The sequence below is a fragment of the Lycorma delicatula genome, chromosome 8 (assembly GCF_047948215.1).
Source record: "Lycorma delicatula isolate Av1 chromosome 8, ASM4794821v1, whole genome shotgun sequence".
Lineage (NCBI taxonomy): Eukaryota > Metazoa > Arthropoda > Insecta > Hemiptera > Fulgoridae > Lycorma > Lycorma delicatula.
Window position 1 is genome coordinate 93650540 of NC_134462.1, and position 26538 is coordinate 93677077.

At 26.9% G+C, this 26538-nt stretch overlaps 1 protein-coding gene across 1 annotated transcript in view; it reads left to right on the top strand.

The window, feature by feature from the left end:
- The window catches only part of LOC142329325 (small subunit processome component 20 homolog), a 103927-nt gene that overhangs the window by 13998 nt on the left and 63391 nt on the right, over positions 1–26538 (top strand). Inside the window, exons 5-15 of the mRNA XM_075373808.1 lie at positions 259–534; positions 2952–3178; positions 4151–4631; positions 8288–8452; positions 8905–9127; positions 14168–14327; positions 14658–14876; positions 19040–19216; positions 21713–21838; positions 23144–23310; positions 26094–26431. Of these exons, the coding sequence (XP_075229923.1) occupies positions 259–534; positions 2952–3178; positions 4151–4631; positions 8288–8452; positions 8905–9127; positions 14168–14327; positions 14658–14876; positions 19040–19216; positions 21713–21838; positions 23144–23310; positions 26094–26431 (2559 nt within the window). The remainder of the gene's footprint in view (positions 1–258; positions 535–2951; positions 3179–4150; positions 4632–8287; positions 8453–8904; positions 9128–14167; positions 14328–14657; positions 14877–19039; positions 19217–21712; positions 21839–23143; positions 23311–26093; positions 26432–26538) is intronic.

Genomic DNA, 26538 nt, shown 5'->3' on the forward strand with positions numbered 1-26538 from the left:
AGCTGTAATATATCGTCTAAAATCCAAGGTTTCCTACCAACTCTCTTTTTTCTGCCTAAGTTTGCTTCTCTGATTTAAGAATATTATTAATATTAGGCTATTGTAAATTGTGTAGTTTAAAATTCTATAAATGCTTTATAATTAATAAATTTACATATAAGCTACTGTTAAAATTATTCTTATTGTGATTATTATGTTTATATTATTATAACTGTTAGTTTAATATTATGAGTTGTAAATTTTGTGTTTTTTTTTCAGACTGTTTCAGAGGAATTTTTAAATAATTGGAAGAATAATTCAGATGAGAAATTTATTAAAGGATTGTGTTTTCTTGTACAGCTTATGCAGAAAGCACTTAAATGGCGTGATGCAACATGGCATTATGATCCTGCTATACTATTAAAATTGCTAATTCATTTACTTCAAAATGATTTTGAAAAATTACAGTTGCTTATAGTGGATACTTTATCAATGGTTATTGTATCACCACGTTTACTTTTAACTCAAGAACAGTCAAGTCATTGTATTAATAATGTAATTTTACTTTTTATTTTGTATTCTTAATGATAAACTTTGATTTTTAGTTTTTTTTATTTATTTAAGAAATGAATTATTTACTTTGATGAATTATTAGGATGATATTTTTATAATTGCCAGGTATAAATTATGTGTTTCTAGAGAAAGTTTAATTATAAATAAGTAGTTTTTACCTAACTTGGGTAACAGATTTGGATTTTTAAAATTTTAATATTTAATTTGGAGTAGTGTTAATCATTGTTAAACTTGTTTTAGAATTTATGTAACGTTTTGTTAAGTTATCTTTATTTATTTGGAATTACACTACCTCACAGTACACTATGCATAGAGTTATAGTTTGACTGTCAAATTGTAAACAAAAAATAAGGTAATTACTGATGGTTATTTTAGTTCTACAGGAGTTACACTACTTACAGAGTTAAATACTTTCAAATCTTTTAATACTCTCTTAAAATCACATCTCAGTATTGTTTCTCTCCTTTCATCCTCTTCAACTTCCTCTTCTTCCTCTATAATACCATTTTCTAATTCATTTCCTCCGTATAACTTTTCAGTATATTCCACCCACCTATCGACTTTGCCTTTCGTATTATAAATCAGTGTACCATCTTTGTTTAACACATTAGATTTTAATTTATGTACCCCAAAATTTTCCTTAACTTTCCTATATCCTCCATCTATATTACCAGTGTTCATTTCTCTTTCTACTTCTGAACACTTTTCTTTAATCCTTTCGCTAGTTTGCACTTCCTGTTTATAGTATTTCTTAATTGTCTATAGTTCCTTTTTTTACTTTCTTCATCGCTAGCATTCTTATATTTTCTACGTTCATCCATCATCTGCAATATATTGTCTGAAATCCAAGGTTTTCTACCAGTTCTCTTTGTTTCGCCTAAGTTTGCTTCTGCTGATTTAAGAATTTCCTTTTTAACATTCTCCCATTCTTCTTCTACATTTTCTACTTTATGTTTTTTATTCAGAACTCTTGCGATGTCCTCCTCAAAAATCTTCTTTACCTCCTCTTCATCAAGCTTCTCTAAATTCCACCGATTTATCTGACACCTTTTCTTCAGGTTTTTAAACCCCAATCTACATTTCATTATCAGTAAATTATGGTCGCTATCAGTATCTGCTTCAGGGTAAGTTTTGCAGTCAACGAGTTGATTTCTAAATCTTTGCTTAACCATGATATAATCTATCTGATAACTTGCAGTATCGCCTGGCTTTTTCCATGTGTATATTCTTCTATTATGATTCCTCAACTGGGTGTTGGCAATTACTAAATTGTACTTCGTGCAATACTCTATAGATCAGTCTCCTCTTTCATTCTTTTGCCTAGCCCATATTCACCTACTATATTTCTTTCTTTGCCTTTTCCAATGCTTGCATTCCAATCTCCAACTATTATTCAATTTTGATCCCCGTTTATATGTTTAATTACTTCGTCAATTTCTTCGCATACACACACTACTTCATCGTCATCATGGGTGCTTGTAGGCATATAGACATTAACAATCGTTGTCAGTTTAGGTTTCGATTTTATCCTTTTTACAATGATTCTATCACTATGCATTTTGAAATACTCTACTCTCTTCCCTATCTTCTTGTTCATTATAAAACCTACTCCTGCATGCCCATTATTTGAAGCTGAGTTAATTATTCTAAAATCACCTGACCAAAAGTCGTTTTCAACTTCCCACCGAACCTCGCAAATTCCTACTACATCTACATTTATCCTATCCATTTCCCTCTTTAAATTTTCTAACTTACCAACCTTTTTTAGACTTCTAACATTCCACGCCCTAACTTGTAGAATGTTATTTTTTAATTTTCTGGTGACCCGTTAGTACCCCACCAAACGGGGGACTAGTTTACCTCCGGAATATTTTACAAAGGAAGGTGCCTCCATCATTGCTATATGAAAATGCAGAGAGCTACATTTTCTTGGAAAAAAAGCAGCTGTAGTTTTCCATTGCTTTCAGCTGCGCAGTATTCAGAGGGCTGAGTGATGTTGTATGGCCATTTAAGTCGTCCTGACCTACGCCCTTAACAACTACTGAAAGAGCTGTTGCCCTCTTTCAGAAATCATTCCTTAGTCTGGCTCTCAACAGATACCTCTCCAATATGGTTGCACCTTCAGTCCAGCTACTCTGTATCACTGAGTACTCAAGCTCCCTCATCAACAGCAAGGTCTCATGATTCATAGAGGGAGAGCATTGATTTATTCTCACTTAAACATGTTTGTTTCTTATAAACATGCTCTTTAGCTTATCATGTACAATCCATATTTATTTTCATCCTTTTATTTATTTATTTTTTTTTAAGTATGAATTTTTATTTATTTATTTATTTTTTCATTAACTTATTAATCTTTATTTTATTCATAATTTCTTCAAATTTATATTTGTCTTTAGGTGCTGTCCATTTCCAATCGTGTCATAATAAAGAAATTTATTGAAAATACAACAACATATTCTGGATTCGATTTACTCATATTAAGAAAGTTTATTGATTTTTCAATTAAGGAGCATCCAAATGACACTTTAAATCTTTGGACTAAAGTTATATTGCATAAAGCTCCTCCTGTTTATTTTTCAGCAAATGAATCTAACAGATACATCATTGATTTTCATTCTAACAAGTAAGTCACAAAAATGTTTTAATCAACAAGAATTATTTTCATACATAAATTAAGTAAAGTAGAATTTTAAAAACAATGTTTTTATTTGCACTTACATTAATGATTATACTTATTATTCAGCATAATCCCCAACTACATCCTTGCGCTTTTAGTCTATTTTTTAATAAGCTTTTAAATTTCTTCCTGGAGGAAATTTTTTTGTGTAGTTCATTTTTACCATTTTTAAAGTGATTAATCTATTTGTAGGTCTTGCTTCCTATCAAAAATCTCTCTCAACATTGCTGTTGCATTCTATGAATAACTTTTGCTGGTCTCAGTCTCTCTGAATTAAAAAAAATGTATCATTGCTCATACTTTTCCTTGGTGCAGTCAAACAAAGTTAATAATAAAACAATACTTAAAGTCAACAATTGAAGTGAGGTTATGATTTGGTAAAAGTGTTGTTAGTGCTGCAAGGTATATGATTGCGAGGGAAATTAAAATGTCCCTTTACTTTTTGATTTTTCATCATGTAAAACTATTAGCTGAAATATCATTGTCATAAATATTGTCAAGCATTTTAAAAAGTCAAGTAGTACTAAGTATTTATACAACTTTTGCAGAAACCTAGAAATATCAACTGAAGTTTCTTCCTTCATTTTATAAGGAATATTTTTCTTGTTATTTACGTGTTGTGGATGAGTTTTAATAAAAGATTTCAAATTATAAGGATTAAGGAAAAAACTAAAAGTTTAAATGAATATATTTTATATTACTGTATGGGTAATAATTAAGATCTCACACGTGGAGAAAAATAGGTAGTTCAGTTTATATATTTTTAAAAATAGCACTGTTTATAATTTTTTTTTTTTTTTAAATAGCATATATATACAATTTCTTGTATTCACTAATGTCTACAATAAAATTTTATTTTATTATTTGTTACTGGAAGTAACACTTTGTTTTAAAACTGTTGGTATTTTTTTTTTTTAGACTAAATGATGTTACATTTAGTAAATTGTTACTGAATGAGCTTTCTACAGAAGATGAAAATAAATTGATAAATGATATTGAAAAATTACTTAGCATATTGTTGATAATACCACACATCGAGCCAATTTGTGAAACAGATGCATTAAAAGTAATTCAAGATTTAATGAAAACAGTTTGTAATAAATTATGTAATTACGAATCAATAGAAGATAATAATAAAATTTCTAAATTATTATTTTTCCTTTTATGCTGTATAAAATGTTGTATTCTTATTAAGAAGTTTAAAAATATTAAAGAATTTAATTTACCAGATATAATAGTGAAATCCTTGACACCATTAATTAAACAACACTCACAGCCATTGATTGTATTACATTGTTTAGATTTATGTATACAAGATAATAAAGATATGTTTAGCGATGAAATAAAAAATATATGTTGGGGTAATTTAGTGGATGGTCTTTCATCACCGTTTCATCAGGTATGTATGTCAATTGTTTGAATTATCTCTACTTGAAATTTATATTTTATTTATATTACCTAAAAATATAATAAAGTTAATTTCTTAATAATGTTTTTATGTCTAATCGTTATGTCTTTATGTCTAATAATGTCTTTCTTAAGTAATAATGACATTGCTTAAATTGGATTCATTTATGATATGAATATTTCACATGCTTTGAGGCTAATTGTACTTGTTTGCAAATATTAATTTAAAAATAAAACTTTCGGAATTGAAAAAAGAAATTTCTTATTAATAGTTATTTTTATGAATTAACAAGCACAAAATACTTAATATCGGCCTTGAACTTTTGTTTTTATGAACAAAAAATAATACTAGCTGCATAGATCATTGAGAATTATTTATAAAACCTATTTTTAGTTTTCTTTTTTCTTTAATATTATTAAAAATAAATGGAGAAATTGTTTTTATGATGCGTTTATATAAAAATAAAATAGCTTCTAAAGAGTTATTTCTGCTTAAATCTAGTTTTAATAAAACTAAAAAACGATATATTCTGGTTGTGTGTTTGATACTTGCCCTTTGACAACATACATTTTTTTATACAAAGCTTAACTCTTTTCATTATTGTTTATGGAGTCTCTCTCCTCCTTTATTCTCTCACCCTCTGCCAGTATTCTTTCCTTCAATGTAAAAAGTATTTGTTGCTTCTCTTCTAAATATTTGCATAATTATAATTTTGTTAATTATAAATATAAGCTTGTTAATTTCATCAACTTAAATTATTTTCTTATAAAATTAAAGTTGATAAATTTTTTTTTTCAAGAAATCCACTTTTTTACTCTCTAAAAAATTGTTTTTTACTTATTATTTATTTACTTTTATTTTATTATTATTACTTTAAAAATACTACACTTATATTTTATTCAATTCATATATGAATTTTTTTAGTGTCCATAACTGGAGTTTTTTTTTTCTGAAAAAAAATGTATTTTATGTTTTATTGGCTAACAAAGCCCAATGCATTAAACTTATCCAAATCATAATTTTAATATGTTTTTTAAATTAATCAAGTTGATTGTTTTAATCTTTTTACCATTTGCAGCTTTGAAGATTTTGTTTTTATTTCTTTTATTAAGTAAAAATACATTTTTATATCTAAAATGTAAATAAAAAAAATTGTCTAATCTACTTACACAAATTAAATTAAATAAATTTAAAAACAAAATGCTTATTTAGTCAATAAATTTTATGTACTTTCACTTTTTCGGGGTTTCACTGTTAGTACAAAACCTTGATCATTGCTTTACACAGTATTGCTGCAAAAACTGTAGTTAAAAGACAGTGTAGTATTTACAAAGTTGTATTTTTGATAGTAGGAGGGAGAATTTATTAGGATGTACAACTTTTTTATTTACCTGTAACAATATTTAATAATGAAACCTCTATAGTATTGTATAAATGAAGGCAAGTGTACCTGTGTAACCCACTGGTTGGTCTAGTGGTAAACGCATCTTTCAAATCAGCTGATTTGGAAGTCGAGAGTTCCAGCGTTCAAGTCCTAGTGAAGTCAGTTATTTTTACACAGATTTTAATACTAGATCATGGATACCGGTGTTCTGTGGGGGTTGGGTTTCAGTTAACCACACATCTCAGGAATGGTTGAACTGAGACTGTACAAGACTGCACTTCATTTACATTCATACATATCATCCTCTGAAGTATTATCTGAAAGGTAATTACCAGAGGCTAAACAGGAAAAAGAAAGAAGTATACCTGTGTATGCTTTTTACTTAAAATTTTCAGGACATGTCACTTATGAAAATAATCGAATGGATTAATAATGAAGAAGAGGTGGATGAAATGAAATGAATCAGACTTCTGAAAGAGTACACAGAAATTGCAAAAAATCAAAGCTTTTGTTAATTATTAGTATAATTTTACTCAACCTTTGTTACTTTATTAAGAAAAGTATTTTATACATCTTGTTGCTAAATTAAGAAGTCATTTAGCCTGTTTGACTAAAAACTAATAAAAGTAAAATTTAAATTCACAGGGGAAAAAACAGATGTTTTAAGATAAAAAATGTAAAGATAAATGATTTTTTTTACCTGTTGTCGTTCATTACAAATAAATATTTAAAATCTGCTCCTTCTTTTTGAATAACTCTGTATAAGAAAGACGCTGATCATCTCTAAGCATGTAAATGTAAATAAATGGACTGATTGCATAGTGGACCTCAGATCTCTACAATATTTATCAAATTAATCTGTCATATTTTAATATTGTGAAATAGTTATGTGAAATAAAATTGTATAACTAAAACTTAAATATGTTTCATCACCACTGTCTTATTTTGAGGAAACTTCCATATACTGAAGAAAAATTGTTACAAGAATGTACAATAGATTCTCCATCTCCTCCTAAATTTGTGATTACTCACTATAATGACCAATTTATAAAGACCCTCTTAATTTTACTGAAAATAAATTATGGCAGATTGCACAAAATGCATTATTTATTTCTATTTACATAACCTTCCACAAGTAGTATAACTACATTTTTACAGATTACTCCTTTCTCTGAAAACTTAACCTATCCCACTGACTGAATCTATTTAATTTCAGTATTGTTTTAACCATTTCATTTTCACTAAATACAGTGAAATTTAACATTTTAAAATTGACTCTTATGTTAACAGATTTGCTTAGTGAATTTCACACCGTAAAATACAAATACACCATTAATACAAATTTTTGGTATTCTTGATGTAATTATGAAATATTAGTGCAGACTGATGAATTAATTAATTTTTTGAGATTTTATATACTTTTGCTTTTTTGGCCATAAAAATTAACTACAGATACATCTCTTCTTGAAAATAAATTAACAAAGGCCACACATGGGCCCTAAAATTGTAACCAACAAATTATTCTTTGAACTGAATACTCACATGGTTTAATTGGATACAGAAGGAATTGTATTTTCTCTTTGTATAGCTCAGAAGACTCATAGTATTTGTGCCACTGCATTTGAAATGTTTTTTTTTTAACTACCCTTGTTTTATCAGTTAATTAACTGAAAGAATAGTTGTTGTAACTTTACTGGAAGCTCCATATTTGAGTATTTATTACTTCTTTAAACTTATTCTGAAAATATTTTCAGAAACAGATATCTTCACATTTTAGGAGAAATAGTTTTTACTGAAGTGGGAAGTTTATTATTTAATCTTATTACTTGATTATTTGGGCAAAGAATATGTTTATTAATTTCTTAACATTTAAGTGAAAAATATTATGAGCGCTTAAGTAGAAGTCAGAAAAACTTGTTTTCTTCTTTTTTTTTTTAATAGGTTCTTATTTAGTTTACTAAGTTCTGTAACATGCTAAGGGCATAGAACTGGGGTGTAGGAATCAGGACAGTTATGCACAAAAAGTCTTTAAGGTTGAGGTGGATAGAGGTTGACCAACTCCTTAGCCTTTATTTGTTCATTAGAGTATTACTGTATAAAAGTTTTGAACATTTAAAAATTATATTTTGAGGTACATTTTTTATGTATGCACTTTTCAAGTTGTATATTACTTATTTACGAAATATAGTTATTTTTTTATTATTAACACTTCATATATTTTTGTGTTATATATTTTTTTTTATTACTAATATTATTTGAATAGGTTCGATTGTTGTGTACAAACCTTTTATTAAAACTGATTGGTAATGAAGAAAATTATGAAATTATAAGATATTTGGAATTTATTGCAAAAGCAGAATCTTTACCAACTACTGTGCATGATTACAGAGAAAAATTAAAAATTCTACAGAAGATAGAATGCTGCCCGGTAAGTCACACTCATATGTATGTATAAAATTAAGATAATTTAAACATAGGATGCATAGGATTATTGATTATCAGTAGAAATATTAATCACTGAACTGCCTAATAAAGCAGAACTCACCAGATGAGTAATGTGTTACCTCTTAGACCATCTTTTAGGTTTGATTACTAGTTACAAGTAACATTAAAAAAATAATAAAATTATTTATGAAGTATTAATAGCTAATATGAAAAAGAGAAATATTGTATTTAATCACTTATGCAAATGTTTGAACTCGAACATAATTAGTACACGATTTAAAAAATCATTTGCTTATAAATTTGTAATTTTTTATAACTGCTGCGGAAGTAAATTAATCCCTTTTTCTCCTTAAAAGCTATTTAAGAACCATTTTATTTATATTTTACCAATTTTAATATTGTTATTCTTTTATAATATGTATTTTTTTTTTACAGGCTCTAGTTGAAAGTAAATATTGTACATTGCCTTTGCAGTATTTGTTGGGTGTCTTATATGTCAATTTTAAGTTGATGTGGGATCCAGTTACAAAACTTATTACATCTTACGCCCTTCAGTTACCAAAAAATGAATTTTGGTCAGTTTTCTATTCAAAACTTTCACTGGTTAAAGAACAAATTAAAAATAAAAGTGATACTACTGTAGAAGAATTATTTGAAAGTAAGTTTTTTCTATATTCTGTTAAGTATTATTTTGTATTATATTTTGGTAATGTTTCTTAAGGTTATTTCAATCAGAAATGTTCAACATGGTTTTTTTTATTAATTTAGCCTGTCGTTCTATGTATTATTTAGGTATAAAGATGGTAGGGTTATTTTTGGTAGTTAGATGATTTGCATGCTGAAATGGATGAAAAAGTGATATCAGAGGTAGAAATTTAACTGAATTCATTAGATAAGCAATTATTTTCCATTGTATAAATTAAATTTCCACTTACCAACAATTTAAAAAGTGTAAATCCTAGTACTTTCAGAGCTGTTACTTCATCTACAGGGATTTTCTAAAAGATGTTAATCTAAATTCAAATCAATAATCGTTTTTAAATTAAATTGTTATGTTCATAATAGTCAGTCGTCAAGAATAAAATTAATTTGTACATCAAGAAGACGTACCAACCTTAAACAAAAATAAAATTATCTAAAACACGATTATTAATGTAGAAAATAATTTATTTTAAATTGATAACACAGATAATAAAAATAAATTAAGAAATAATTTCATTAATGTAATTGATAATATTAAGAATAATAAAAGCTTGAATATCATTAATAAAGATTCTAATAAAAACTATAATGTTTATAGAAGTATAAAAAACAAATTAAAAAATAATAACGCATTTATAGTCAAATCAGATAAGACTAATACTCCAGATATCATTAATAATAATGTATATATAAATAAAACCAAATTTATAAAAGACAATAAATTTACAGAAATAAAGGATCCCACTAATAAAATCAAAAAATAAATAACATCTAATATTAAAAAAAGCAAATACTTAATCAAGGATGAATACACCAAAAAATATTTAAAAATACCAGTACTAATGCTCCAATATTAAAAGCACTACCCAAAATACATAAATAAAACATGCCTATAAGACCCCCTTATAAATTATGTTAATACTCGTACATATCAATTAAATAAATTTTTAACTAATAAATTTAAAGAATATATTAAAATTGAGAATAAATACAGTTTAATGAATAGTTATGAATTTATAAATATAATCAATGATATAAATATAAATAATACAACTAAATTTATTACATTATATATAAAAGATATGTATACAAACATCAACACTAATAAAACCATAAATATAATTAATAATATTCTAACTGAATTAAAAATAAATAAAAGTATAGTTTATGAAATAACAAATCTATTAGAATTATGTATTAAATACAATTATCTTAAATTTAATAATAAGGATGGGATTTCCACTTTCAGTTATTTTAGCAGATATCTTTATGAATGAACTAGAAAACTCTGATATCCAATACAATTAATAAATATCTAATTATTTTATATAAAAGATATGAGGATGACATCTTGATAATATATAATCAACAATTTAACAATGAAGAAATTACAATAATTACAGAAACGAATTCTTTAATTAATAATATTAAATTCACTTTAAACAGAGAAAATAATTACAGTGTTAATTATCTGGACATAAAATTTAACTAAAATTTTATCACTAATAAAAGGTTGCCAAAAAATGGCAGCATTTAATTCATTAATTTATAGAACATTAAAATACTTAAAATATGATAATTGAATAATGAAATGAATAACATTAAATATATAACTTTAAATAACAGATATGGTACTAAATTATACAACAGAATAAAAAATAAAATACGCATAAAAGACAAAATAAAGCTAACGAACAGTAATAAATGAATATGCTAAGATTGAATATAATATAAATTATAATAAATTTAATAAAATATTAAAAGCGTTTAAATTAAAAACAGCGTATACAACAAATAATAAAATACATAAATAATGAAGACCATTCTATTACAATAAATCAAAATAATAATTATAATTTAGAAAAACAAGCAGTATATAGTCTAGTTGCGAAAATTGTGACTTAAAATATATTGTAATGACAAATCATTCATTCACCATAAGAATTAAAGAACATATTAATTGTACTATTAAAAATAATAAAGAAAAATCTAATTTTGCTAAACACATTTTAGAGACTGGACATAATTATAATCCCAACAAATATTAAAATATTAGAATACAATAATAATTTTTATAAAACCAGTATCTCAGAAAAATTTCATGTATATTTGAATAATAATAATAATAAATTGATGAATGAACAGGTCAGATTTGATAATGATATCCTTTATAAACAAATTATGTAATAATTAATTATTAACAGGTTGGTAACAACATTTCATTTAATATTAAATCTATTTCATAATAGTCGCAAACATCTTACAAACATGACGTTGCTGTCTTATTGATGTACAAATTAATTTTATTCTTGACGACTGACTATTATGAACATAACAGTTTAATTTAAAAACAATTATTGATTTGAATTTAAATTAACTTCTTTTAGAAAATTCCTGAAGATGGAGTAACAGCTCCAAAAGTATACTAGGATTTACACTTCTTAAATTGTTGGTGAGTAGAAATTTAATTTATACAATTGTATTAATACCAACAGTGCCAGATGCTTAGTAAATTAAATCTAAATTATTTTCCAGTTTGTTTATCCTTAATCTATTAAATCCTTATTTCAATCTTAATCCTTATTTCAATTTGTTTATCTTAATCATTTAAATCTCTTGTGTGGCTTTATTGCAGCAAGATCTAATTTTAGCTTTTATACAATAGTGATCTGAATAATAGCAATGAGGTTGTTGATTGATAGGTTGGATTCATAGGGTTAATAAAGTACAACGGGCATTTGAAATGTATTTCACACTAGAATGAAACAGAACTAAATTTCGCACAAAGCAACTAACAGGTGTTGCCAACTTGTAGTTTGATTTCTCTACTGCTAACATTCCAAAACTCATTGACCTACATTCTCATTTTTTATCAGTTGTCATTGTTACAGAGTCAAATACACCTGCTGTGTCAACATATCTAAAACAATATACAGTGATTGAATATTTTCTTACCTTTTACTTTGGAAAAAGTGAATGAATGCTACTGACATTTTCCTCTGCATTCCATTGCAAAGTATGGAATTCTACCACTACGGTTCATCACAATTAAAAAAATTTAAAACACAACTCTGGAAAAAATTCAGTGATCTGCAATTTACTGACTGACTATCTGGAAGCCGGGTCGACTGTAAATTATGTGCAATGTAGAAACATTAATATACTTTATGATTCATGTGTATTGTATTTGATAATCCATGGAGGCAATAATTCAGCGAAACAATAATGTTTGGCCACAAACATTGCATGTATTCGCCGAAGATCTTTGAACCTATTTCACACTCCATACTCACCAGATTTGGTATCCTGCAATTTTCATTTCTTTCTGCAGATAAAGAGAAATATTAAGGGTATTCATTTCACCACAGATTAATTGAAGGTCACGGTGATGTCATGGATCAAGGAAAGACCATCTGCATTCTTCACTGACGGAATGAGAAAACTGGTTCACTGTTTACAAAAAATATGTATGTGTAAATAGCTACTACATGGGAAAATAAATATAAGATTTTGTAGTAAATAAAATCTGATTTTCAGAAAGCAATGATTCTAACGATGGAACTGTTCTTACAGATAGCCCTACCCCTAATTGGATTACATTCTGTCTACTTGTAAAAGAATTCAAACATCTCAAAGGAATTTCAGGTTAGGAACCTGGGTTTCCAGAACTGGTCCACCAATAATCTAAAACACATAAGATCACAGAGAAGTACCAGAGTATTACCTATTGAAAATGCACATCTCTTTCATCAAATTTATTTGGATCCTATTTTATAATAAAGCTAATAAATGTGCTTGTAAGGAAATTGAAAAAAGTAAAACTACTGGAATATGTAAAAGTGTCAAGACTGCAATTATGAGTAAATATTAATATGAAAATTAACAAAATTAGTGAAAAAAATTATATATGTTTTTTAATTTTAACTTGGTTGTAGCAATTACTTGGTTGGAGAAATATTAATTGGTCATTTCCTTTTTGTGTCAAGGTTTTTTTACAATTCATAAAAAAATGATCAAAATTGGCCTAAAGAACTGCTGAATATCAACATACATATATTCTAATAAATATAGACGTACATATAAGTGAATAGAGTATTCTCCATTACTCAAATTTACCTAGAAAAGAGGTTGTAGATCACTAAAACACTTTTTTTAATTGGCCTATTTCAAGAAAGTTCTGTTTCTGTTATCAAAACGTATAACTATAGTATACAATAAACGAATTGTGTCTAAAAACAACATTTTAATAATTAGGAATAAAATATTTTAAAATAGTACTTACATTGTGTATTAAAACTATACCACCAATTGATTAAATCTTTGGTACTCAATTTTAAATTAATCTTGTTTGGGAAAAATGATTATTTGTAATTAAAACATTTGTTATTTCTTTTGAACCAGTTCAGACTGGACTAGTATTAATTTTGAACCAGTCATCTAATACAAATTTTTTCTCACAACATTTTTGGGGATCCTCCAAAAAGTAAAGACATTTATAAAATCAAATAACAGTTAAAAATATGTGATAATTACAAAAAGGCTTTATTAATTTTTCTATGCAGTTTATTTAGATTGTAACACTTATTAGTAATGGTTTTCCTTATAAAGATTCATCACAGGTTTAATCAGAAACTTAATCACTTAAGTGTTTCGTGTAAACAAAACACGCCTGTGAACTTATCGTTGTTCAACTTGGCATAAAATTAACAAGTAAGAGATCATTCTTTCAGTGTCTAAAAACTCTCACCATCTTTCTGTCCTTAGATTATAATTTGTCTCTGGTCTTATGTGTTTTGTATTATGCGTTAGATATTATTTATACCCAACATCTATTAACTTATATATGTTAAATATTAGGCACATAAATGTGGATTTTTGCAAAATTAGAATTATTGAAAATTTGCTACTTCAATTATTGAATTTGCTACTTCAAGTAAAATGTCAGTTTAAAAATGTAACATTTTAAAATATTATATTTACATGTGTTGTTTTACAGATACTGCTTTGAATGGTTTTTATTCTAAAATTAATTCACTTGATGACAAACCAGATCATTGGAATTATCGAAATATGTTATGGAAAATTATGCCTGAGTTCTCAGAAGTATGTGAATCTAAAAACAGAGATATTGTACCTCTTTTTATTTCATTTCTTGAGTAAGTATTTCCTTTTCAATCAGTATTTATTTAACTTGTGTCTTAAGCATATGAATCTAAAACGCTTATTGAAGGACTCTACAGACTAAACTGTTTTAGTAGCTCAGTAAAATCTTGTCTCATTGTTAGCTTACAACAAAATAGAAGTTCCATTTTTTGCATTCACATTTCTATATCAAGAATGTTTTGATACAAAAGCAGGCTTAAAAATGATTTTGGTTATCATAAATTATATTATTTTGTAACATTTATTTTATTTTTTTTTAAGTTTTTAGCTTTTAGTAGTTATTTTTGCTTTTTTGCAGTTAATTAAAATTTTGGATGTTTCAGAGAAGAATATTTCAGAACTAATGCTGATGTAGCTTCAAACTGGAATATTAAACTTAATCCAAAGAGTGATGAAAGTGAAGAACCTATGGAAATCGATGAAGATGTTACTGATGGAAATAAAATTGATGAAAATAATACAGAGAAGACTGAAAATTGTGTAAATGAGAGTGCATCTACCGAACTGCCTAAGTTTTCTCTTCCTGGAAAATCTGCTTCAAAGTATGTTATTGTATAATATTTATTTCATTATAAATTTTGTTTTATATAAAGTGAGAAATGGTTTTTTTCTGCAAGATCTTAATACTTTTTAAGGGTGTCCTATGATTGAAAATTGATGAGAAAAGATAAATTTTTCCTTATAATGATGAATTTTTTTAATCCAATATAAAAATTCTTTACATTTTTGGTTAACAATTCTATCAACATTTCTTACTCAGTACTTGTAAATCAGTTGGGACATTAATTTTGCTTGTAATTATTTTAATAAAAATTAATAGTAATTAAAGCATTCTCTTAAAGAAAATTAACCAATAATTTGTAATTTTCAGTTGAACATATTATAACAGAATAATAGGAGTTAAATCCTTGTTAGATCTTACAATTATTAGCCTACAGATAACACATTCGACTACCTCATTATTGGGAGTGCATATATTCTACAAAAAAAAATGGCCCCATCAGGCGCATACCTACTAGACTGGAAAGCCTTCAGTGGATAGACTGAAAGGGAATCACATTGCAAGAAAGATACAAACATCTTACCTTGCTAATCTCCCAAGGAATAAACAAGTAAAAAAATTTCAAAACCTGATCTACAAAGGATTGGTACATAATTCCGAAGTCCGTCTATCTTAGAATAAAAACAAACATATAACCGCCATTAAAAATTAAATACTCGCCCTATAATTAGAAACACCCAGCAGCAAGACTGATGTTCAGGCTCTGTAATTTATACAGGGATAAAATATCCCCTGATACTCTTGCATTCCACTATGTTAAATAACAAAAGGTTGTATTGTTCATTTGTGTCAGCATTTCTTTTTTCTCTAAATCATAATTATTTTATTTATAATTGCACAACTAAAAGGAAAAAATGATGCTCTCTTAATGTTATCCACCTAGCTTTATTTGTTCATTGATTTTTGAGAACTGACTTGACAATTATTAGCATAGTTTCAGTATTGGTATTTTATCCTCTTTGTCATGAACCTGTTGGGTTTTATAGAAATGATATTATTCTGTTGTTCAATTTTTAGATAATCCTAATTCAAAAATAATAATAAAAAACCTTGATTTTTCTGCATTTCATTCAGCCATGTATATAAATATGTGCTCAAAATAATTTTCAGTAGCACCTTATAAATTGTGAAAATTTTGTAGTAATTTTTTATGATTTAATGTATTATCTCATTTCATGTGTTTTTTATTTAAATAATAATTTATATTGATTTTAATCACATTTATTTTTTATTGTATATTTGTTTTTATATTTATTATCTTATAAAGATGTGATATACATAACATATTATTATATACCAATAAAAAAAAACGAAAGAATTTTCAATAAGCATATTTAATTCAAGCTGAGATTACAATTGTCTGCTCCTATTACTCATCCATCATCAATACACAGTGCAAATAGCTGTACAGCATTGTATCAAAAATTTGACATGTGTCAAAATATAGCATTAAAAAATTTATAGCATTAAATAGAAAGTTTATTAATGTGCAATTTCCATGCTAGTAGTTCAGTAGCATTAATAGCACATAAAAATTTTATTGACAACATTTTTTTTTTTTTTTAATTAACTCATACACAAACACTGAGGAAGCATTTTATCTGCTAAATAAGCAATAAAATATAACAACTTACTTTATAAAAATTGAAATTAACCATGATAGTTCAAAGATAGAAGCTAATATTAATGAGAGTAATTATCCCAAATTAAAATTGAAATTGTATTATAAAATTATATTTAAAAAATTGTGTTTTATCTAAAAATTTTAGTATGTATAAATTCTGATAATAAATAAATAAATCTTTATTCTGATCGTAACAGTAATACATTACATAGAGCTCGTTAATTATACTAATATATAAATCTGAAAATTTGTTTGCCTGTTTCTCAGTCGTACAAAAAGCTAATGCACCTATTTCAATGAATCTTTTTTATTTCATTTATTTTTTTTAATAGAAAAATGTAAAGGGTACAAAAAAACCAGATATCATACACATTAATTTTTTGAAAAATGAAGAAATAGGCAATTTTGAAAAGATAAGTTATTCTGTGAAATGAGTAAATTTCTTCTTTCAGCAAATACTACTGTACCAATTCTAATGAATCTTATTTTTAAAAAAATATTTTTTGTAGGCTACATTGTTACAAGTATGTGTGTGAAGTTGCAGGTACCTGCAAGTATAAATAAAAAATCAAATTATAAGATAAAAAATAATAGATGTGTTTAAAATCTATAATTATTATTTAAATACAAGCACTTGAGATAATGTGAAAGTAAAAAATACTTTAATCATTACTGAAAAATATTTTTAGTACATATTATATTTTAGTACATTGTAAATTATGTGCACATTGAATGAAATGTTGATAAATCCTGTTTTTTTAAAAAATTATTTCAAAATTCATCAATTCAGTATTATTGTTTATATAAAAGAAAATCTTTTAATTATATTTAAATAGATTGGGAAGATTTTCAAATAGTTTTGTAATTTATAAAAAATTGTATCAGAAAAATATTGAGGCCCTTTTTCACAAGTCAGAATGTTGTGCTGAATTATACAAAAACAGTTCCATTGTCTGGTTTGGTAAATGTGGATATTGTTATTTTTAAAAAGTAAGTGTCCATTTAGCAAAGATTGCACATTCATAAATATAATCATAAGGATAAGTTAATTTTATATAGATAAGTTAATTAAGTTAATAAGTTAATTTAATTTTCTAAATAAGGTCTACACAATTCATTCTTATGGGCACCTAATAATGATCTCATAGTCCATTTTTATGTTTTAAAAACTTGTTCTGACTTTCTGAGAGAGCCCCAAGATATGACATTAGACTTTGTAAGTGTAATAAATATTTAATAATAATGACAAGCTTAGCATTTTTTAAGTTCCTCCAGAGCAAAATAGTGCTTAATTGTGATACCTATATAATACAATTTTATGGTATTTTTCCATTGTTTGAGTTTGTATAATGAGTGAAGGTTCATGACTCAAACATTCATGCATTTGTCACAGAGCAGACCTAATTTTTTTCACTTTCTTTTCTGTTCAACTCTCTTCCTGCATTTTTTTTGCAATTTTTCAGAATAAAAATCATTGAATTGTTGATTTATGTCTATCAGTTCAACAGTATTAATATTTAGTAATATATTTATATTATTTATATTACTATAATACTGTATTATTTATATTTACTACATTATTGCTATTATATTTGATATTATTTTTATTAATATATTATTTTCAGTATATTTATATTTAATTAATATTTACTTTCAGTTTATAAATATTTTTTTAAATTTAATAATAGTACTTGTCCATCAGTTTAACAATAGGTATCATCAGATTCTTAACATGCCCTTTCTTTATTCATCATATATCTATATATATATTTTAAAGTGCAAAAATTAAATTCATAAAAGGATTATGCATTGTTTTGTGTAGTGTCCAACTGAACATATATTTTTTTATATGTTTTAATTGTATGTAACTATTAAGAAGTAAAAAATTTAAATAACTTAGATTAAGTTGTTTAGTAAAATATTTAATCTGTAAAATTATTTCAAAATAATTATTAGTAATGACATAATTTATATTCCAATGTTTTATAGTTTGTCATTTGAAAAAGAAAAAATCACCAATTCATCTGTTTTTTCTATTCATTGCAATCAACTTTATACTTTTATATATTTTTTCCCCGCTTTTTATATAAGAATAATCAGAAAGCATAGCTGATGAATTTCATCTGAATAATGAGATTACTGTTAAATTTGAGTGGTCTGCAAGGATTCGCATCATCCATTAAACTCTCACCACTAGCAGGTTAAACAGGAACAAACTAATAAGATTTACTTATAATGTATGTAATTATGTTCTAATGTATTAAAAATATTTGTTCAAGAAAAATGAAATTAGCTTAATTACTTTAAAAATAAATTAACATATATTAAAGGTAAGTTACATCAAATGGTTACACAGATAGTTGTAAAAATAAAGTCCATTTTCAATTTACAGTATGTTATTTGAGTATTAATTAAGTTCCTTTCTTCTTTTCTCTCTTTTTTTAATAAATTATATTATAGTTCTTTTAATTCTCTAAAAATTGTTTGTTATTACATACTTAATGATATTTATTTTTCAGGAGTCTCTTAGCACATTTATGTATATTTGGACAGCTTCGTGATCCTAAATCAATGTATCAAGAAACAGAGTTAAGGAATATATATTATGAATTATTAACGCACAAAAATCCTGAAGTTCAAAAAAGTTCTTTAGATTGCATTATGGCGTATAAATATAAACATGTTTTACCATACCGGTGAGTCCATTTTTCATTTCTTTACATCTATTAGTTGTTTTTTTAATTGATGAAATTAATTTAAATAAAAATAAAATGTGTTTTGGTTGTAGGAAATATGAGAAAGAATGAAGTAGGAAATGTGTTCTGGAAGTATTGCAATTATAATAATGTTAACACATTTGTTTTAAAAGAAGAAAGGTTTTAATATTTGTTTATCTATCAGAAGCTTTATTTGTTAGTCAGTTTGAATTTTCAATTTTTTTTTAATATAGTTGAAGAGATAAAAAGTTGTGTGATATGTGTCTAGTGGTTTGTGAGCATGATTTTTGGACCCTGATACAAAATAAATAAACAGTTGATGAAAATTTTCCTGATACAGTGCAAGTCAATAAAATTCCATGAATATATATTAAAACTGTATTAATTTGTAAAATATCTGGGTTTTTCTCCTGAACACTAACATTATCTGGGTGTCAGTTTATTTTCATAGTCTTGTATAACTCAGATCCACTAAAGAGAACAGCTCTGGTCTTACTTCTACCATATATAACCTGTGGCCATAATGGTAGTTATCTTTTTCCTTGAAATATTAAGTCATATAGGCTGGTTATAGATAGACTCCTCAATTCATTGCCAAAAACAGGACTCCCATTGGCAGCTGCAGTGTAGAGAAAAACAACAAATCCATTGTTTTTCAGTAATTATAATTAAATTTAGTGATCCTTTTCAGTAAGATACTGTACCACATGCCTGAACAATTTTACAACAAACTTCTTAAATTACTTCCTTAGATGATGTTTGCCATTTCAAAACTTTATCATTGAAATTGCACAAATTTTGAGTGTTTTCCTACTATTGACATTTTTTTTTTTATATGCTTTCTCTAGACATATTCAAATGGAATCTTCTTTATTAATCCTCATTTCTGTTGACACACCAAAACATTGTTTGTAGGTATCATCCACTGCCTCACTATGAATTATCATTAGCAGTTTTCATCTTCCTCCATTAGTAATTGAATTTTTCATGGCCACCAAATATTTATATAATTTCTGAGAGGTGGATAGCAGAGACAATCCATAAACCTGCCGACTAGGCTATTGTCCTTACTTTTTTTAGATGATTAATTCATTGTGTAATCAAGGTTTTTATATAAAAATATGATATTTAATTTTGTTGCATGTGAAAAGGATCAAGAACCTTTTAAATAAAAAACAAAGATGTTACGACTGTACCAAAATTGGCAGGAAACCTATTCTAGTTACAACTATTATCATATCTAAGTGCGTATTTTTTCCTTTTAAATGCATTGGTAAAAAATAATAACTTCTGTTTTTATATTGGCTGACTAAACTGTAACAGTTGTCAGAATCTGATATTTACCACATATGTAAATTCAATCATTCTCAAAAATAACAAGCAGTCATGCAAGACTTACTGGGGAAAATAATGGTTTTTACTTTTACCACTGTGAGGTGATAAATGCAAATCCAAGTCCTCTACATTACAAGTGGTGTTTAGCCTTACAAGGAACACTTTCATTCTCTTCATTTCTAGGATTATCATATGGACATCATTACTCTCAAAGAAGGTAATCCTAAACATTACCATTACCTACTACTAACTCAGATCTTTTACAATTATTGCATCAGCAAGAGAGAACGAGATAGATCATTATCTACTACTCGATCAGTGCTTTCCTAACAAATAAATCATGTTTAACATAATCTTAATTAAAGCAAGATATTTATGTTTTCCTAGCTATAGAGAAACAATGCACTATATACATGTTTCCATTCTGTAAAGAATTAGATTTAATTATTTATAAAATATAAATTCTTTTGTTATTTTCTACTGAATATCTACTGTTTTAAAGTATCCATTATATCAAATGGTATGGTTGTGGCAAATTTTTTATTAAAGAACGTCAGTAAAATGCTAGCTGATACTTTGTTGGACAGCAATTAAAATGTTCACCTTCTCAGACTATTGGTTAACGGTAGATATAATGAGATAATCTGATTATTACTTAAAACAAAGAGTTACAGATTTCTTTTATTGTATGTATATTCTAAAAACTGTTTTTAATCCATAGAAAATAGTAAATATAAGATATTCCTTAAGAATATAAATTGTGATGTTTTTTTTAATTAAAAATTGTTTACATTATTAAAATAAGTGTTATCTTTTAAATATTGTGAATTCATTATTATAAGTGAGATTTCCTGAAAAAAATAAATCAGTTAAATCTTAGTTACATTTAGTTTGTACAAATAACCTCAAATAGTTTAATAAAATTTTTTTTTTTATTGTTATATTTTAAAACGCAAACAGTTTCAATTTTTTCAATGTAGCAAAATGATGAGGTTATGTTTTAATAATGCAGAAACATTTTAGTGTGAGTATTTAATATTTCATTGATAATTTTACTTTTAATATTAGTTATTTTTATTAAAAATTATTGGTATTTTTGTTTTATATAAATTGTTATTAACCACAGTAATATTTTTCCAGTGATCATTTGTACGGTCTCATTGATGATAAATCATTTAAAGATGAAATAACTTTATTCAGAATCGATACTGAAAGTGATATGGTGAGACCTGAACACCGACAGGATCTTATGCCAATTGTAATGAGGTATTGCATTGTCTTTTCTTACTTATTTTATATTGTTTTGCCATGTCCTAAAAATCATTTTAGCCAATTAATTATAAAAGGAGGTAATAAGAGAAGCTAAACAAAAAGATTTTGATTATATGCTTAATGTACATAAGAGGAAGTGTTCAAAAGTGTCACCATTTTGTTATTATGCATTTGTAGCAATGTTTAACCACCAAATTTCACTTTTTTTTCAATATAATTGTGTCCTAACTTATAAGATCAACTTTAGTTTTCAATCAGTAGAGAGGATTTTAATCAGAAGAAAATAGATCTCATAGGTCTCATTTATCTGATATCACATATTTTTGAAGATTCCCAGAATAGAAAATATTAAGTTTATCAAATCATGTAAACATAGTGGACATTCATTCAACTATTACCCAATATCTTATCCATTCAAGAAATTTGATTGAGATGTTCTTTAATTTTAAGGACATGAGGTCCATCTTGATGCCAAACATAGGGTCAGCCAATGTCAAACATATGATTGTTTAATATTTCTGGAAGAACATCTCAAATCATCAAGAATCTTCTGAACTAGAAAAATAAACATTTGGTTCTCAACAAATAATAAATTTCTCACAAAATCTCACTCTTCTATCAAAATTATCTTCAAGTATATTTAAATAATCTTGGCATATAACATGGTAACTTAAATTCCTTTAGAATTTTTCTTAAACTAGTTCTGGTTATTTAAACAGAAGACTTTCTCATTAATATTTGAGGTCTCTTAACTAATTTTTCCGCAAGTTGTTTGTTTACTAAACTGCAACTAGTTCTAGAGCTACCTGATCATTGAGCATCTCCGAAGCCTCCTGTATTTTCAAATTCAATTTTCATCTCATCCAAATGTTGATGGATGGACAAGTGAATAAGGAAATCTCAAGCAAAATTCTTCGTGGAATTCAGCAAAATTCTTATTTCTCCATCAACTGAAGTTAAAATCTCAATCTTAATGTATTTACTTATTATTTAATTCATTATTCTTAATCCAGATGCAATAATAAACTGATCAACAACTGAATGATAATTATTCTCAATTACAAAACTTAAATTTCCCATGCTGGGAATTGCATGCTGGGGAAAGTGGTGTTTAGCCAGCATATTTATATTACAATAATAGCATAATAAAGAAAGCTCTTTCAGTTTGTTGGATTACCAAAACAATTAAAATTGATTATAACTATTCATATTAACCTAATTTAACTTTTATAATGAATAAAACAGGAAATATTGTATTATTTTTTTAATACCTTTTAACTTTATTTTTTTGTTTAACAGGATATTGTATAGCAAAATGCTTAATAAGAGTGGTGTAAGGACAGGAAGTAAATCAGCTGGTCAACTAAGGCGTTCTCTTGTTCTTAGATTTTTAGCTGGTTGCCATACAGATGAAATAATGTTATATTTACAAATGGCCTTCAGGATCTATACACCTTTCATAAAAGGTAAACATTAAAATTAAAAAAAATTGAGTATGTTTATGTTTCCCCTATCCCTTTTATGCAGAATTTGTTCATCTGTATTAAATGTAGAATTACATTTTGTAATTCTTCATACTAAGCCCAGTTTCTGTTGGAAGCGTTTTTAAAACATATTATTTTAGTTGTGTTTCCTTCAATAGTTTCTGAGGTAAGATTTGAGAAAATAAGAAAATTTGCAGGAATCATATGTTAATTTTGTAAATGTGAAATAAAAATTTGCACGACAATTCAATAACCAATTTATTAATACTGTCAGTATCTAAAGAAAAGTATCTTTTGTATATTATTCAGTAATTAAATACATGCGAGGGTTGTCTGAAAAAGTTGTGAGCCTCAACATGAAGATGGCAGCACACGTCAACAAAAATTAGGGAATGTATTTGTGCATGCATTGAAAGGTACTCATTAAAATTTCAACCATTTTGGATGTTCAGTTGTTGTTTGACAATCATTTGAATAAATGTGAGTATTTTTGTAAAAATGAAAAAATCTAATATCATGCCATGATTAAATACTTGCATCTGAAAGGCAATATGCCTACACAAATTAAAACCGAGTAGGACACTGTTTACATGGACTCTGTCCCATGCCACCGTGAAAAGATTGGCAGCTGAATTTAAACATGGTCATACTAGCTTGGTTGATGAGCATTTGGGATAGCCAAGAAGCCAAGAACTGCAACCACCACCGATATCAAAAAAGTTCACTAATTGGTATTGGATGACTGAAGAATTATGGTTAGAGAGATAGCAGAGGCTATGAGCATATCGAAAGAACATATTTGTCATATATTAACTGAAGAATTGGATATGCGTAAGCTATTCGCACGTTGGGTACCGCATTTGCTCACTTTGGACCAAAAATGCATTTGAATGAATATTTCCAAGGCCCTGGTGGAGCAGTTTAAGCAAAACAAGTCAGATTTTTTGTTGGAAAAAATCTGACAAATCAACAAACTGTAGATGAAATATGGATCCACCACTACACTCCTGAGACGAAACAACAGTCAAAACAGTGGACTGCAAAGGGTGAACCTTCTCTGAAAAAGGCTAAGATGGTTCCATCAGCCAGGAAGGTGATGGCGATTGTTTTTTGGGATAGTAACAGAATTTTGTTGTCGATTATGTTAAAAAGGTAAAACAATAATGATACAGTATTACGCATCATTACTTGACAAGCTGGCAGAAATTGCAAAAAAACGGTCACATTTGAGGAAGAAGAAAGTGTCTTTTCCATCAGGACAATGCGCCTGCTCACATTTTGATAGTCACCAAGGCTAAAATTCACAAATTGCACTTTGAATTGGTTGACCACTTACCATATTCACCAGATCTGGCCCCAAGCGACTTTTTCTTGTTTCTTAACTTTAAAGTTTCGTTTGGAGAAAAGAAATTTTCATCAGAGGAGGAGGTTATCGCATACATAAATGCCTATTTTGTGGAGAAAGCTACTATTTGGAAGGGTTAAAGAGGTTAGAACATCGCTGGAAAAAGTGTATTGACTTGAAAGGAGACTGTTGAAAAATAAAACTATATTTGACTGAGAAAAATACGTCTTTCTATGTTAGGCTCAAAACTTTTCTTACAATAATTTAATGCCTAAATTCCTTGCAAACATTTTCTTCCAAATTTTGCAAAGATTTGTGATAAATATTTGCAAGCTGAGCAACTGAGTGGAAGGTTGGGTACCCAATCCCAGCAGAAAACTGAATTTGTGAACAGACAGGATTTGGATGTCGGTGAAAGGCAACGGGAAATCACCACTGATAATTTTCCCTTGACAACCCAGTTGCTTTTATGGCGACATATGGACAACAGGGTCACGATGCTCAGCAATGAGCAGAAGACTAATAAGATCCCAAATTTTTGTCAAGAATGGTTAAATATTCATGCATTTTTATTCGTGAACGAAATTAAGTATTTACTCTTCATTGAAGAGAATGTAAGACAAAATTTTATCATGCTACCATAAAAAAATAAAATGATAGTCATTATTAAATTGTTTTTGTCATAAATATATTTTATTCAAGATATTAGAGGTAAATTTTAATTTTGTTATTTGACTATAAAAAATAACTCTTTTCAGGTTTCATCCTTTCCCTGGCACTCTGTACTATGTTTGTATACTTATTGCCATTCATTTACTGAAGAGAACTCATTGATTTGTATGATATTCTGGTAGCTTTATTGAATTGAGACTCATAGACATTTGTGTCCCTTGATGTTGGTTGTACAATCCTTCACTAGGATTTGTTGTTAACCCAAATTGACATACCAAAGAACTAATAATGTTTAAATATAACTGATATAGACATTATACTGACAACATTTTTCATTAAAAAACAATACTAATTATCTCATCATCTACAACACATTGAAGTAAATCAATGCAGAGAATATGATTATCATAACTTTATTTCTTTTATCTGCTGTATCAGGTTATTTTTCTAATTACATTCTATCCAGTAAGCTTCCTCTTTTTTTTACTTTACAAATATTTTAGTATTGACATAAAAGTTGTTACAAACTAATTTTCTAATTGGCCAGTTGTGTGGTGTAGGTATTTTGAGTAGATTTGCTCAGGTAACAGTTCTGACTTTTCTTACATTGTTTTATGTTTTAATTTCTGCTCTACTTTTTTCAAATATCAAACTTTATATAAAAGCAGTATAAACAAAATTGAAACTAACTTTTTTTTTTTAAATCTGAATATATTTAATTGTTTTATTATTTTATCTTGTGTTACAGACACTCCAACAGAGGTTATAAAATATGTTGATGCTACTCTAGATTTAGGTAGTATGATTCCTCCCAGAAGATTGCAGTCATCTATCAATTTACTTTTCACAGTTTTGACCTATTGCGGAGGTCTTATGAGTACTGCTGTATTAAATTACTTGCTTGAAATTCTCTTTTGTATCGGAAGGATAGTTGCTTGCGCTCTTAAAGATAGAAGTATAATTCATCCCGGTTATATTGCACCTTTAAGATTGATAAGAAATACTGCATTAGATTCATTATCTAAATTCTTTGAATTATTTGAAACTTATCCTTGGACTGCTGAAGAATTGGATGCTGTATTTGAGGTATAGTTCAGTAATTTTTTTTTTCAAACTTGCAAACATTTTAGTTAAATCATTTTTTTTAGTTGAGTTTTATTATTATTAACATTAGGTTTAGTAGATTTACCACT